This window comes from Dendroctonus ponderosae, unplaced genomic scaffold, assembly GCF_020466585.1.
Source record: "Dendroctonus ponderosae isolate FM_Combo_2020 unplaced genomic scaffold, Dpon_F_20191213v2 Dpon_F_20191213_2, whole genome shotgun sequence".
NCBI classification, from domain to species: Eukaryota; Metazoa; Arthropoda; class Insecta; order Coleoptera; family Curculionidae; genus Dendroctonus; species Dendroctonus ponderosae.
In genome coordinates this window covers 61,123-73,302 of record NW_026018165.1, presented here as the reverse complement: position 1 = coordinate 73,302, position 12,180 = coordinate 61,123, and the positions used below count along the sequence as shown (strand labels likewise).

The window sequence follows — 12,180 nt, the reverse complement described above, 5'->3', positions numbered from 1 at the left end:
TGACAGGGAATGAAATAATATATACCTAAATCAAAATGAAATAACATTTATTAAGTAAAAAAACACAAATTGTCTTCCAAAGAATCCCAAAAGGATAAACTGGGTAGATAAACTTGTGCCCTATAGAAGTAGGAATCCCCACCAGAAGTCTTCTACTTATGTGCTGCAGGATTCTGTTCCATGCTGAACTATTAAATAACAACAAATTTGGCCATGCAAAGTCCTAATTCTAAGCCGTTCTTTTAAAAGAAAGAGTTCCATTATTTCAAAGCATTTTCTGCGACGATTAATACCTTTATTTGAATCAGAGAATTTTAATAACCGGTTTTTTGCGTAGTTATCAAGATTACCCTCTTTAAAATGGGAAATTTTGCAGTTTGATGCTATTTATTATACATTTATACAAAAAGAACACGATCATCAGGAGGATTCATCTTTATGCAAATATAATTATACAAACAAACAAGAAAGAGTAAACAAAAAATGGTAATACATATTCACAAAAAAATACTACTATGTTACGATGCAATACTTACGTCTCGACAGCAAATGTTATTTGTAGGTATTAATACCGTACAGGTACTAGAAATATGAAATTATTTTAAATCGACCGATCAATCGAAAACGTGGTTAAAATAAGGTTAAATTTCATTCTTAGGATAATTTCATTTAGCAAAGTCAACTTAGCAATACAAGAATAATATCCAGTTGCGTTGTTCTGCAAGTTGAAAAAAGACAGAACTGATTTAACCGATCCTTATTTTATTTTCACTATGTCCTGCACGTTTCGCACATGCTCAGAACTTCTTGGCCAAAAACTCGAAATTTGAGTGCCGTCAGTCGCCGGTCAGTCAGTTGCAGCGCAACCTGCGTAACGCGGTGACAAGAACGCCCATATGATTGCCACCTCTCTTATTTTACTTTCTCTATGGTTGGCCGAGCTGTCCGAGGTGGGCTCGCAGCCTTCGGAGCGGCCCGTCTCCCGGACGAGCGTTTTGTGTTTACTGCGCTTACCTAATTTAATGAAATGAACACATTTTAGTTCCTTGTGGAAAATTAATATGTATTAGATACTGATAACGAAGTGACTACCAGATTTCCCAGAGAGCTAGTCTGTCGACCCATCTTTACTAAGACTTTTGTGCATATGTGTCCTTTAATATTTTACATTCTAGTTTTTAATACCCTGTAAGAATTTAATTCCACACAAAGAAAAATTAAATTTTGCAAAGCTAATGTATAGGTATAGTTCCTTATACTGTTATACAGGGTGATGGAAAATTGGCGTCATTCCTTTAAAGGGGTCATAGAGGCTCACTTACGAGAAAAATATTGAAAAATTCTTTTTCGAAAATTTATAGAAGATATTTTCAGTTGAAGATCGAATTTCAACTTTGTTATTAAGAATTATTTTGAAATTTTTCCATGTTTAATTGGTAGCATATTGAAATACTTAAGCATTCAAAAATAAAAATTACGATCTTTGTTTCAAATTACAAAAATTTTTGATGTCAACCAAGTTCTCTTGTACAATTTTTTGATGAAAAGTCACAGGGGCAATGATGTTTTTTGTCATTAACAGATAGTTACAGGAATTACTTTGAATTTCCTTCCAAGAATTTGCGGATATGCGATTAGTTCAAGGGAAATGTTGATAGTGGACGACAATCGATTTTCAGGTTCCAGGCACAGAGGAAAAAGCATTGGACATAATCGAATCAGGGCCTTCCAGGGGTACTCAGAGCACAATACCTGACACTTTTCCAAACACCAAATAAATACCGAGGAAGGGCTACATTCCTACCACGTGTGCACGATACACACAGCACAAGGAGATACAAATGAAGCAGGAGTTAATTAACTAAACACGAGAAGCTGCTTGATAAGAGTGGATAATAAGGAGATTACACATGCACTAACTTGTTTGGAGTTAACCATTCAACCAATTCGAGGTTATGAGAACAGGTTGACATTTCGAAAGTACGTTCCCCAGTCAACAAATAATGTTGAATTTACCGTATATCCGTGCCTATCTTGACTTACTGTTTATATTTGTCTATCTTATTGTCACTCTGTATAATTCCATTGTTACCGGAGTTTTAAATAATTACGAGGCAACAGGTATTTGCGCAATGTTAATTAGGCAGATTACCTTGAAAAACATTGCAGCCGTATTTCTGATATAGTTTTTTGCAAATTTCTCAGTTTTTAAAAACTATAGCAGAAATACGGCAGCAATGTTTTTCAAGGTAACCTGCCTAATTAACATTGCGCAAATACCTGTGGCTTCGTAATTATTTAAAACTCCGGTAACCATGGAATTATACAGGCTGACAATAAGATAGACAATGTTAAACGGTAAATTCAACAAGATTTGTTGACGAAATGTCAACCTGTTCTCATAACCTCGAATATGGGTGTGTATAAATAAACTCTACAACACCAAACATTTGAATGCTTAACTCCAAACAAGCTAGTCCTCCAAACAAGTTATGTCCAGTACGTGTTCCTCTGTGCCTGGAACCCGAACATCTATCGCCCACTATCTTCCTGAAACCACTCTCCTCGCCCTTTGTTGGCTTGAGTTCTTGCAGCTTCTGTTATGTTACTGTAGCATTTCCCCTGAACTAATCGCATCTCCGCAAATTCGTGAATGAAAATTCAAAGTAAGTCACAGTTTGACAAATTATTGCTATGATTGACAAGGGCTATCCACCTGTAACTATCTGTTAATGACAAAAAACATCATTGCCGCAGTGCCTTTTCATCAAAAAATTGTAGAAAAGAACTTTTTTGTTATCAAAAATTTTCGTAAATTGAAGCAAAGATCGTAATTTTTCTTGTTGGCTGCTTAAGTATTCCAATATGCTACCAATTAAACATGGAACTATTTCCAAATAAAGCTTAAAAACAAAGTTGAAATTCGATTTTTAACTGTTAATATCTTCTAGAAACTTTCGAAAAAAAAATTTTCAATATTTTTATCGTACTCCCCAAGGGAGCCTCTACCACCCCCTAAAAGGAATGACGCCAATTTTGAATCACCCTGTATGTATGGCAGCTTTTACTGTATTTATTCGTTTTCACTTCAAAGTGAACAACAGAAAATAAAACATTTTTACTTACCGCGGCATGGAAATGTATTCTGGTTCCCCAAAGGACTCAGGATTTGAACGGACGGAGCAACCCGTTCGATCAAAAACATGAGTGCGTGCCAGAGACAAAGAATAGTTTCGTTCTCCGTTGTGCCTGTGTTCTAGAGGTGTACTAAACGGTATTTTTCTGTACCAGGTTTCAAAATCCTAATATAAAAGTACCGGGTTACTTTTTAATTTTTTGTTATAAATTCACAATGATGATGGTAGAAATAGGGATAATAAAAAATGGTTCTCTTAATAAAAAAGTGCCCACATTGTTAAACTAAAAATAATATATTCTTAAATATAAGCGACTAGATAAAGTGATTCATAAGGCAAAAATGAAACATGGAAAAATCTAATTAAGAGAAATAAGAATAATGCTATACAGCTTTGGAAATATATAAAAAATAAGATGGGAAGTAATGTACAGAATGATAATTTCATAAGTAAAATTAAAAGTAGTGACAATAATGTAATTGAAAACCCAGTACAAATTGCAATAATATCTTGCAAACTACTGAAATGCCTTTTATTTATTGAGAAAAATTATTACAGTCCCTTGATATTGACATAAATATTAGACAGGTTATTATTTATTAGTATTAGTATTATTTATTTTTATCAAAATATTAATATTCACATCTAAATTTATTCTACGTCTACTTGTCACGTAAACTATTTTCCATTAAATTTAAATGCGTTTCTATTCTGGTGATTTAGCCCTACTTCTATTTCCATATAGACCATACCCAGTTCTGCTGTCTGCGGCATTTTGAAATTAGAGTACGCATAACCTTTGCCAAATTATAATTCAAAACTTCTCAAAGTTCAAAAACTTTAGGTGGATTCCACCACTTCCAAACCGGAAAAATCACAACATGCATCTCGTTTTCAAATGCAAAAAACCAGAAATTTCGGATCTATTTCGATAGATTTTGCTGCTAAATTTTGTCCTTAAGAACAACTCTAGCATCCAAGCGTAGAGCTTCGACAACTAATTTGATTATCTTTAAAGCAAATTGTGTTTACGTTGGATTTTCGCTTATCTTTAGTATTAACAAGGAAGGTTCACACCTTATTTGATAATAATTGCAAGACAACAATTACATATCTACAGAGCTTTGCAACACTTTCAAAATTAGGTCAATAATTTTAGATGTTTTCAGGTCGTACTTATGAAAAAGTGGGGTTGTGATTGGTTGCGCTGTTCAATGTGCAAGACCGAAATCTGTTGGGTTACCAGAGGACCTAGATGGGGACCCGGGGGAAAAGGAGACACTTCTGGTGGCTGCCAGTGCGGAGTCAATGGAACCAAGTGTCATCTTCAGTGTAATTACTGTCACTAAGCATAGTTTCACCGGGTTTCACGGAATACGATATAGTCGGTAGGTTTAAAGTACTAATAAAAGTAGAAAATCAATTTAAATTAAAAGGGAATGCAGTGGCACCAGGCACCAGAGAAAGCATAGAAAGCAAACAAGGACATCAAAAGTTTGAAGTAATTGAAAATTATTTATTCATTCAACACCCGTTCTAAACTAGCTTTTAGAAACAATATTTTTGTCAACAGTTTAATTAGACTTCTCAGTGAAAGTGTGAATATGGTAGTTAAAATTTTAAATAATTGTATTAATTTAGAAGGAAATAAATATGAACCTGTGCAGTTTGAAACTTCATTTTTAGCGTGTATTAAAATACATGGTAGATGGAGAACTACAAACTTTACTCACGAGACTTTAAAATCTAAAATGCATTCCATCATATGCGCAAGCTACGAAGTGTCGAGTTTGAAATGTTGGCGCGATAACTCAGATTATTTAGAAAACGACGGAAGACTCGGAAATGAAAATTATTTGTGGAAGGATACGTACGTGATACAACTATATTTTCATCATCAATATCTACCCTAAACTATCCGAATGTGGAAGAATGTGTTATAATCGCAATGCAAATAACGCATAACCAGCTTAAGCTTAAAAATATTTTTTCAACTCATATGATGAACCTCTATGATCAATCAGTAAATTATACCAGGCTTTAAAAAACGGTTTTGAAAAGACAATAAGCAACTGCAGAATAATTTCATATACAGGGTGGTTTTTTAGTACGATAGAGTCCATTATTTCCGTTGGTGATGAACTTTCCAAAAATAGTTTCAAAAGTTGTTGACGCACAAAGTGCGCACATTTTAAAAATATCTTATATTATACAGAGTGTCTCAGAAAAGAGAGGCAAGATCGAAAGTAATTTTTTTTTTAATAGAACTACCCATTTTTTATTAGCTCTTGGAATGCAGCTTGACAGGCTGCACCGTAAATTGTTTTTTTCTTACTTGCGACGTTGGCAGATTATTACCATTTTAGTACAATTTCGCTTAAAAACATGGTATGTAAAAATTCATTGTAGAAGCAAAAAAAGCAGTTAGAGGTACAAAAAAAATAAATGTTTACAATCACCACAGATCCGTTAAGAATTCTATTGAACCAAAATATCAATATGTGTATATTTGAAAGTGTGCTGATTGGAAAGACGTATTTTTTTGTATCTCTAAGGCCCGGTTCCACCAAGAGTGATTAAATTCTTCGTTAACTAATCACAATCATTTTTTAATCACCACTTTAATCATGATTAAATTGTTATGCGTTCCACAACAACCCTTTTAACTCTGGTTAGATAATCATCAGTCTCATCGGGTAAGATCGTTTTTCCTTTGAATCCACGGTTCTGATTGGTTCAAACAATTGACAGATCAACTGAAATCATTTTCTCTCAAAATAGTAATCGCATGTCGCTGAACATTGATAGAGAAGTATCTTTTTCTATAACGAAATACTTCTGCGCTGTCTAGTTCAAAAGATTGTCCTTTAATATGAGTACAATCGAACACTGAAATAAGTTTGGGAAAAAGAGCTAGTACATAAAAAATTACTTGTGCTGCACTTATTTCCCTTTTTGTAGATGGGAGTTTAATGTCATTTCGAGCTAATGTGCCTATTGCAGCAGTAACTCGATGTACAATTCGATGTGGACTAGTTTTGCTTGCTCCAAAAAAGTCTCCAGCAGCAATAAGATGCGAACCAGTACATAATACCTTAACACAAGTAAAAGTTGTGTCGTGGATTGAATAGTGTTGTTTCTAAAAAATCCATTTAATGAACATGTGGCAATTTTACTATTATTCATTTATCATAACTTTCTATAGCATGTTGCAGGTCTATTTCTATTTCCAGCAGTAATGTTTGGACAGTGTTTTTCGATAAGCAAAATAGCGTAAAAACTCAAGGTGTCTATGATTTCAAAATAATTGACTGGCGGATCAAATATTCGCGGTCTTCTAACAACCCGAATGTCACTATCCTCATCCGATTGTGATAAAACATCGTCATAAAACAAATCCAACATGTGTTTACTTAAAATTGTTTAAGGTTATAATACTACACTGATCGTGATTATCGTCAATAACCAGCCATTTTAGGCGATTAAGTTAACGACTGATTAAGTGTCCATAATCGTGGTTAAAATTATTGTGAAACGGAAAGTGTTGATTAAATCGTTTTAATCAATGATTAACATTTTAATCGGAAATGGTGGAACCGGGCCTAACTGCTTTTTTTTGCTTCGACAATTAATTTTTAGAAACCATGTTTTGAAGCAAAATTTTACTAAAATGGCGATAAGAGCAAGTAATAAAAAAACAATTTACGGTGCATATGCAGGGTGTCAAGCTGCATTTCATGAGGTAATGAAAAATGGGTAATTGTATTTACCAAAATGCACTTTGATCTTGCCTCGCTTTTCTGAGACACTCTGTATCGTATAAGACAGTTTTAAAATGTGCGCACTTCGTAAGCAAAGAAAAATGCCAAATATTATAAACAGTTTTTTATTCTTTCGCTCGATATTAGATGAAGTAAAGATTTTTCAGTGGCTTGCCAAATGTGGAGGTAAGAACAACCAGACATGTAAATAAAATTTAAATATCTAAGCAATAAATTCTAATCTTTTCCCGAACATGATTTTCCTGACTCATCACCTGTAATCTCAAGAGATTCAAACGATTTTAATATACTTTTTAATATGTTGGTAATTCGTATTTTAGTATGTATATTTACAAGAGCTCTGTTGGGAAATGAGTAAATAAAATCTATTTGTCTATCTTGCCAACCACATAAGTTAGTCTAGGGGGCGATGTGACAATTAGTTTTTTTATTTTAAGTTGTATTTGTTTCTAGTAACTAAGGTAATTGAGGAAAAACAAACAAGACGTGTGTAGAAATAACGTTCTGAGCCATATACATTTAATTTTGCCGACAATCGGGTTTTAATTCGTCGGTTGGGTGCATTCATTAACTTAAGTCGGTGTTGGGAGTGCCATCTCAGATAGGGACGCGCACGAAGAAGAAAATAATACAGAAATACAGTCCACTTAATCATTCATCAACAAGCTCTTTTTTTTAAACTAATAACGAATATGAATATATATAATAAATAATATTTACTTCCAAAGGAAAAAATCTATCGACCCCACATTGATCTTTCTGCCTTTGTACTGCCTAATTCTTAAAATTAGACTATTCCTAATTTTACAAAACTGTAATAATTAAAAATAATTTGTTCGATGGATTGTGCAGTCGGTTTTGGGGGTGCCTTAGTCGTGTTATTAGTCTTAGTGGAATTTGCTCTGTCGTCTGTATGTATCGTTAGTCATAAGTGTATGTCCATAGTCCAATAGGGGTCTGCAGATTCCTTTGCCTTTGTATGTTAGTGAGCAAAAGTGTTTTTTGTTTTTATCGTCTCTGTGATGATGTTTCGTATGTGTTTAGTAAATTTAAGTTTCTGGTCAATTGTGACTCCAAGGTATTTTACGTCGTTTTTTGGTTCTGTCGTTTGGTTGTCTGCAGTTATTGTAGGGGAATTAGAGTTGAGTTGTGTGTGTGAGCAGTGGTTTGTGAGCAGAAGTTGGTTTTTTGAAACGTTTGGTGTTAGTCTCCATTTATAAAACCATGTCATTGTTTGTTTGTTAGTGTTTGGAGTCTTTGAGCTGCTTTATCTGTAGTTTTGTCTTGTAAAATAAGTGTCGTTTCGTCAGCGTATTGTAATATGTATGCTGATCTGTCGATTTGATTTTTGTCTGGTAAGTTGTAGTTGTATATGTCATGGCAGTATATTGTTAGGTTTAATTTTGGGCTGATAATTAAAACAGAACGTAAAACTTGAAAATCATGACGTTTATTTCCACCCTCACCACGATCCATAATAATCCATCCCTCTTGGCAATGTTGCTCGCCAGAAGCGCCACGCCATCTACTGTCCCAGCCATGAAGTATCCACGATGTTACCACCACTCCCGTCCTAGGCGTGTCCCGCTTACTAGTGTTGCTGTCCCGCCGTGGTTCCTCGGATTTCCCAGGTTGCTTACAATATATTGTAGAGACACGGTGAGAGCGGGGAAAGACAATGAGAGCGTTTTGTCAATTCGTACTTGTAGTTGTCTGTTTTCTAGTAAGTTCTTTATGGTGTGTAGTAGATATAGTGTGGAGTTTGTATAGTTTGCATAGTAAGATGATATGGACTTATTACTTACTTTACACTTATGCCAGACACTCTCAAAACTTTGCAAATGCCGATAAACAGGCAGGCTGTCTTTCTGTGAGTTAGGTGGATTGTTTGCATATTGTTAGTCAGAGTGAAGAGTGGGTGAATAATCGAGTGTTGATGGTTGAAGCCGAACATCAGCAACACGAATTGTATCAACCGTGGTATGTATCTTCCGACAAATTTTTTGCTGCTGCAAAGCAAGCTGCTTTATTATGTACTCAAAAACTTTGCTAAGTACTGGTAGTAATGTAATGGAGTAATTGGTTTGTAACTGTTGGGTTGCGTATTGTTCAATCCATTTTTGGGTAATGCAGTTGTTGAGTTTAGTTAGGATCAGTTTGCGTGTTTCTCGAGTTAGGCTTTTCAAAAGTTTTGCCTTTTTCTGGTGCTGTGTTTTTGATATGCTCTAGGGCTTCATCGTACTCTCTGTCTGTGATCAATTTTTAGGTATAGGTGAGCTGTTAAAATAGTTCAAGTTCCAGTTGTCATTGACGAAGAAAGAGTTTGTCGATATGCTGAAGGCATTTTGATAGTGTCTGGCGAACGTTTCAGCTTTCTCTTTCTTCTTGTCAGCTTCTATTCCATTTTTGTCAATTGTGTTAGTTCTCTTGTATTGCGCCTTAAGTTTCTTAATTTTTTGCCTTGTCTTTTTCTATTTCTTTACCTGTTTTTAGCAATTTGTCTTGTCGGTATTGTTTAATCAAAGTTTTAATGCTTCTGTTGAGTTGGTTTAGTGTCTTTTTTAGGTCGTTGTTTTGGCTGTATGTATATAGTCTATACAGTTCTCTCTTATGTTTTATTAGTCTCAGTATAAATTTGGTAGTGTATGTCGGTAGAAAACATTTTTTGTTTCTGGTCTAAATTTTACTATGGCTAGTGAAAGTGTATAATTACTATTAAAATGGACTGTGCTTGCGATTCAATGTAGTCATGTATATGTTGTATCACTTTCTCTATGTCAGTCTTTGTTAGGTTTAACTTTTTCTTTATAGGAGGTGTACTGAAGGAAGGTTGCATATGTTGTAAGTCTATTTTAGACGTAATAGCCAGGTGGTCGGATCCAAGTTCTTTGGTTAAACGTATGTTGTTGATGGTGTAATTTTATATTTATTTATCAGCCTTAGTTTTGTCTTCTTTTCGGCAGAAGAATTTCTTCTTTCCTTCATATTATGTGGGATTAATCGGGCTTCACTTGAGATCGCTTTATTTCTAGTGAAGGTGTTACAGATTTTTGCAGTTATTTCGGATTACCGTGATTTAGCAAATTTATCTTTGTGGTGCAGTTTAGATTGTTAGATTCAGTTTTAAAATATTCAAATTTGGCACCGTTTTGATAGAGGAACGGTTCCCGAATGTACGTAAGGCCGTTTAGCACCGGTCGCCCAAAAAGGACACGTAACACGCGGAAATAGCGTCGGATTCGTGCGCGGTGAGTCTGCCTGACAAGTCCGAAAAACACTTTTTTTCTAATATGAGAAGTGGGATACAGCGCCGCATTTTTTTTTTGTTTTTTTTGTGTGTTTTGTTTATATTATAGAGGAAGACGGCTTGGCCCGATCGTTGGGTGCAGTCGCATCAATTTTGGGAATTTTTTATCAGGCTTGATCTGTAGAACACGGATAATAATCTTTGGTTACAAAAAATTGAAGGGTATAAAGATGAGTTTGAGTGGTCGGACCGTGAAACCGTAAGTAGTTGAACCATTTTTATAAAAATCTACCGAAAGGTGTTTTTCCGCATGGTAACCCACCAATAAAACTTTAAAATTTTTAGAAACGACTTTCCTGTAAGTTTTTCAGTGCAGAAAAATTTAGGATCACTTTTAAGCTGTGCTCAAATTTAAATCAACAAACGAGCAATCCTCAAAAGGAAACAAAGCAAATCAAGTGCTTTTTCTGTGAAAACATGGGACGTTTTTAAAAATTGTTCTGAGAAGCGTAAAAATTCTAATCAAGTGGCGTTAGTGTGGCCTGTCGGTAGGTACTGCAAAAAACCAGTACAGTATCGACAATTGCTTTCGTCGGCAAAACCTGTAGTTAAATTAAGTTATTAATATTTTTCAGTAAAATCAATGTTGTCGACAAAGCGGAACTACTGAAACCGAATATCGTTCGTTTGGAAGAAAAACCTAAGCATGAACAGGTTTTGTTTAATTTCGACAATTATCGAATATGCATATTTGCCCATATGTTGCTGAAATCAAACTCGTCCCACTATGGACAAAGCACTAGAGGGATCATTCACTCCGGAGAAACCCATAAATAAGGGCACACTGTTTGTGTGTCAGTTACAGTGGTAAGCTGGAGAATATTAGAAATGCACGTTTTATGATGTGTATTTAAATTCAAATAATAAAAATTTGCATACCGAATGTTTTTAACACAGATCAATCGCTTAACAGATACAGGGTCTACATGGTATTTAATTAATGAGTCTTCAGCTGATAAATTAAAGCTTCTTTTAACATTTAAGGACGCGACCACTGAAAGGTTAATACCACAAAGCAGAAAACAATTGGTTGTTCTCCGTTTAAATTGGTGTTTGGCCACGAGGAACAAACTCTTCAAATTCGCATAGTCTTAACCAAATCTCCTGCTCACTAGACAGGGTGATTCAAAATTGGCGTCATTCCTCTGGAGGTGTTGTCTGGCGCTGTTATAGGAATACAGCCAAAATAGTAAAAGAAAGTAATTGTTATTAAAAACTGAAAAATTTGCAAAAAAAACTATATCAGAAATACGGCAGCAGTGTTTTTCAAGGTAATCTGCCTAATTATCATTACGCAAATACCTGTTGCTTCGTAATTATTTAAAACTCCAGTAACCATAGAATTATAGAGAGTGACAATAAGATAAACAAGGATAAACGGTAAATTCAACAAGATTTGTAGACTAGGTAACGTAATTTCGAAATGTGAACCTGTTCTCACAACCTCGAATGTTTATAAATAAACCATTCAACACCAAACATTTATATGGTTAACTCCAGACAAGCTAGTGCCTGTGTAATGTCCTTATTATCCACTCTTATCAAGCAGCTTCTCGTGTTCAGTTAATGAACTTCTATTCCATTTGTATCTCCTTGTGCTGTATGTATCGTACAAACGTGGTAGAAATGTAGCCCTTCCTAGGTATTTATTAGGTGCTTGGGAAAGTGTCAGTTATTGTGCTCTGAGTACCCCTGGAAGGCCCTTATTTGATTATGTCCAATACTTGTTCTTCTGTGCCTGGAACCCGAAAATGGATTATTGTCCTCTATCTTCCTGGAACCACTCTCCTCGCCCTTTGTTGGCGTGAGTTCTTTCAGCTTTTGCTATGTTACTGTAGCATTTCCCCTGAACTAATAGCATATTCGCAAATTCGTGAAAGGAAATTCAAAGTAAGTCACAGTTTGACAAATTATTGTTATTATTGACAAGGGCTATCCACCTGTAACTATCTGT

General features: G+C 34.9%; 1 protein-coding gene and 1 long non-coding RNA gene across 13 annotated transcripts in view; one reads left to right on the top strand and one right to left on the bottom strand.

Moving 5' to 3' along the window:
* Nucleotides 1-4,816, top strand: part of LOC109542344 (ranBP-type and C3HC4-type zinc finger-containing protein 1) — a gene marked incomplete in the record, with an annotated part of 82,398 nt that extends 77,582 nt beyond the window's left edge. For 10 of the 12 annotated variants that reach the window (XM_048663808.1, XM_048663807.1, XM_048663804.1 and 7 more), the window contains 1 exon segment: nt 4,307-4,816. In XM_048663808.1, coding sequence (XP_048519765.1) covers nt 4,307-4,486 — 180 coding nt within the window. 12 annotated transcript variants of the gene reach the window in all.
* On the bottom strand, nt 31-994 carry LOC125503441. Its single transcript, XR_007280857.1, has 2 exons — nt 537-994; nt 31-188 (listed from the first exon to the last, which is right to left on the bottom strand). It is a non-coding gene; the product is annotated as an uncharacterized LOC125503441 (long non-coding RNA).
* Nucleotides 4,817-12,180: the final 7,364 nt, after the last annotated feature.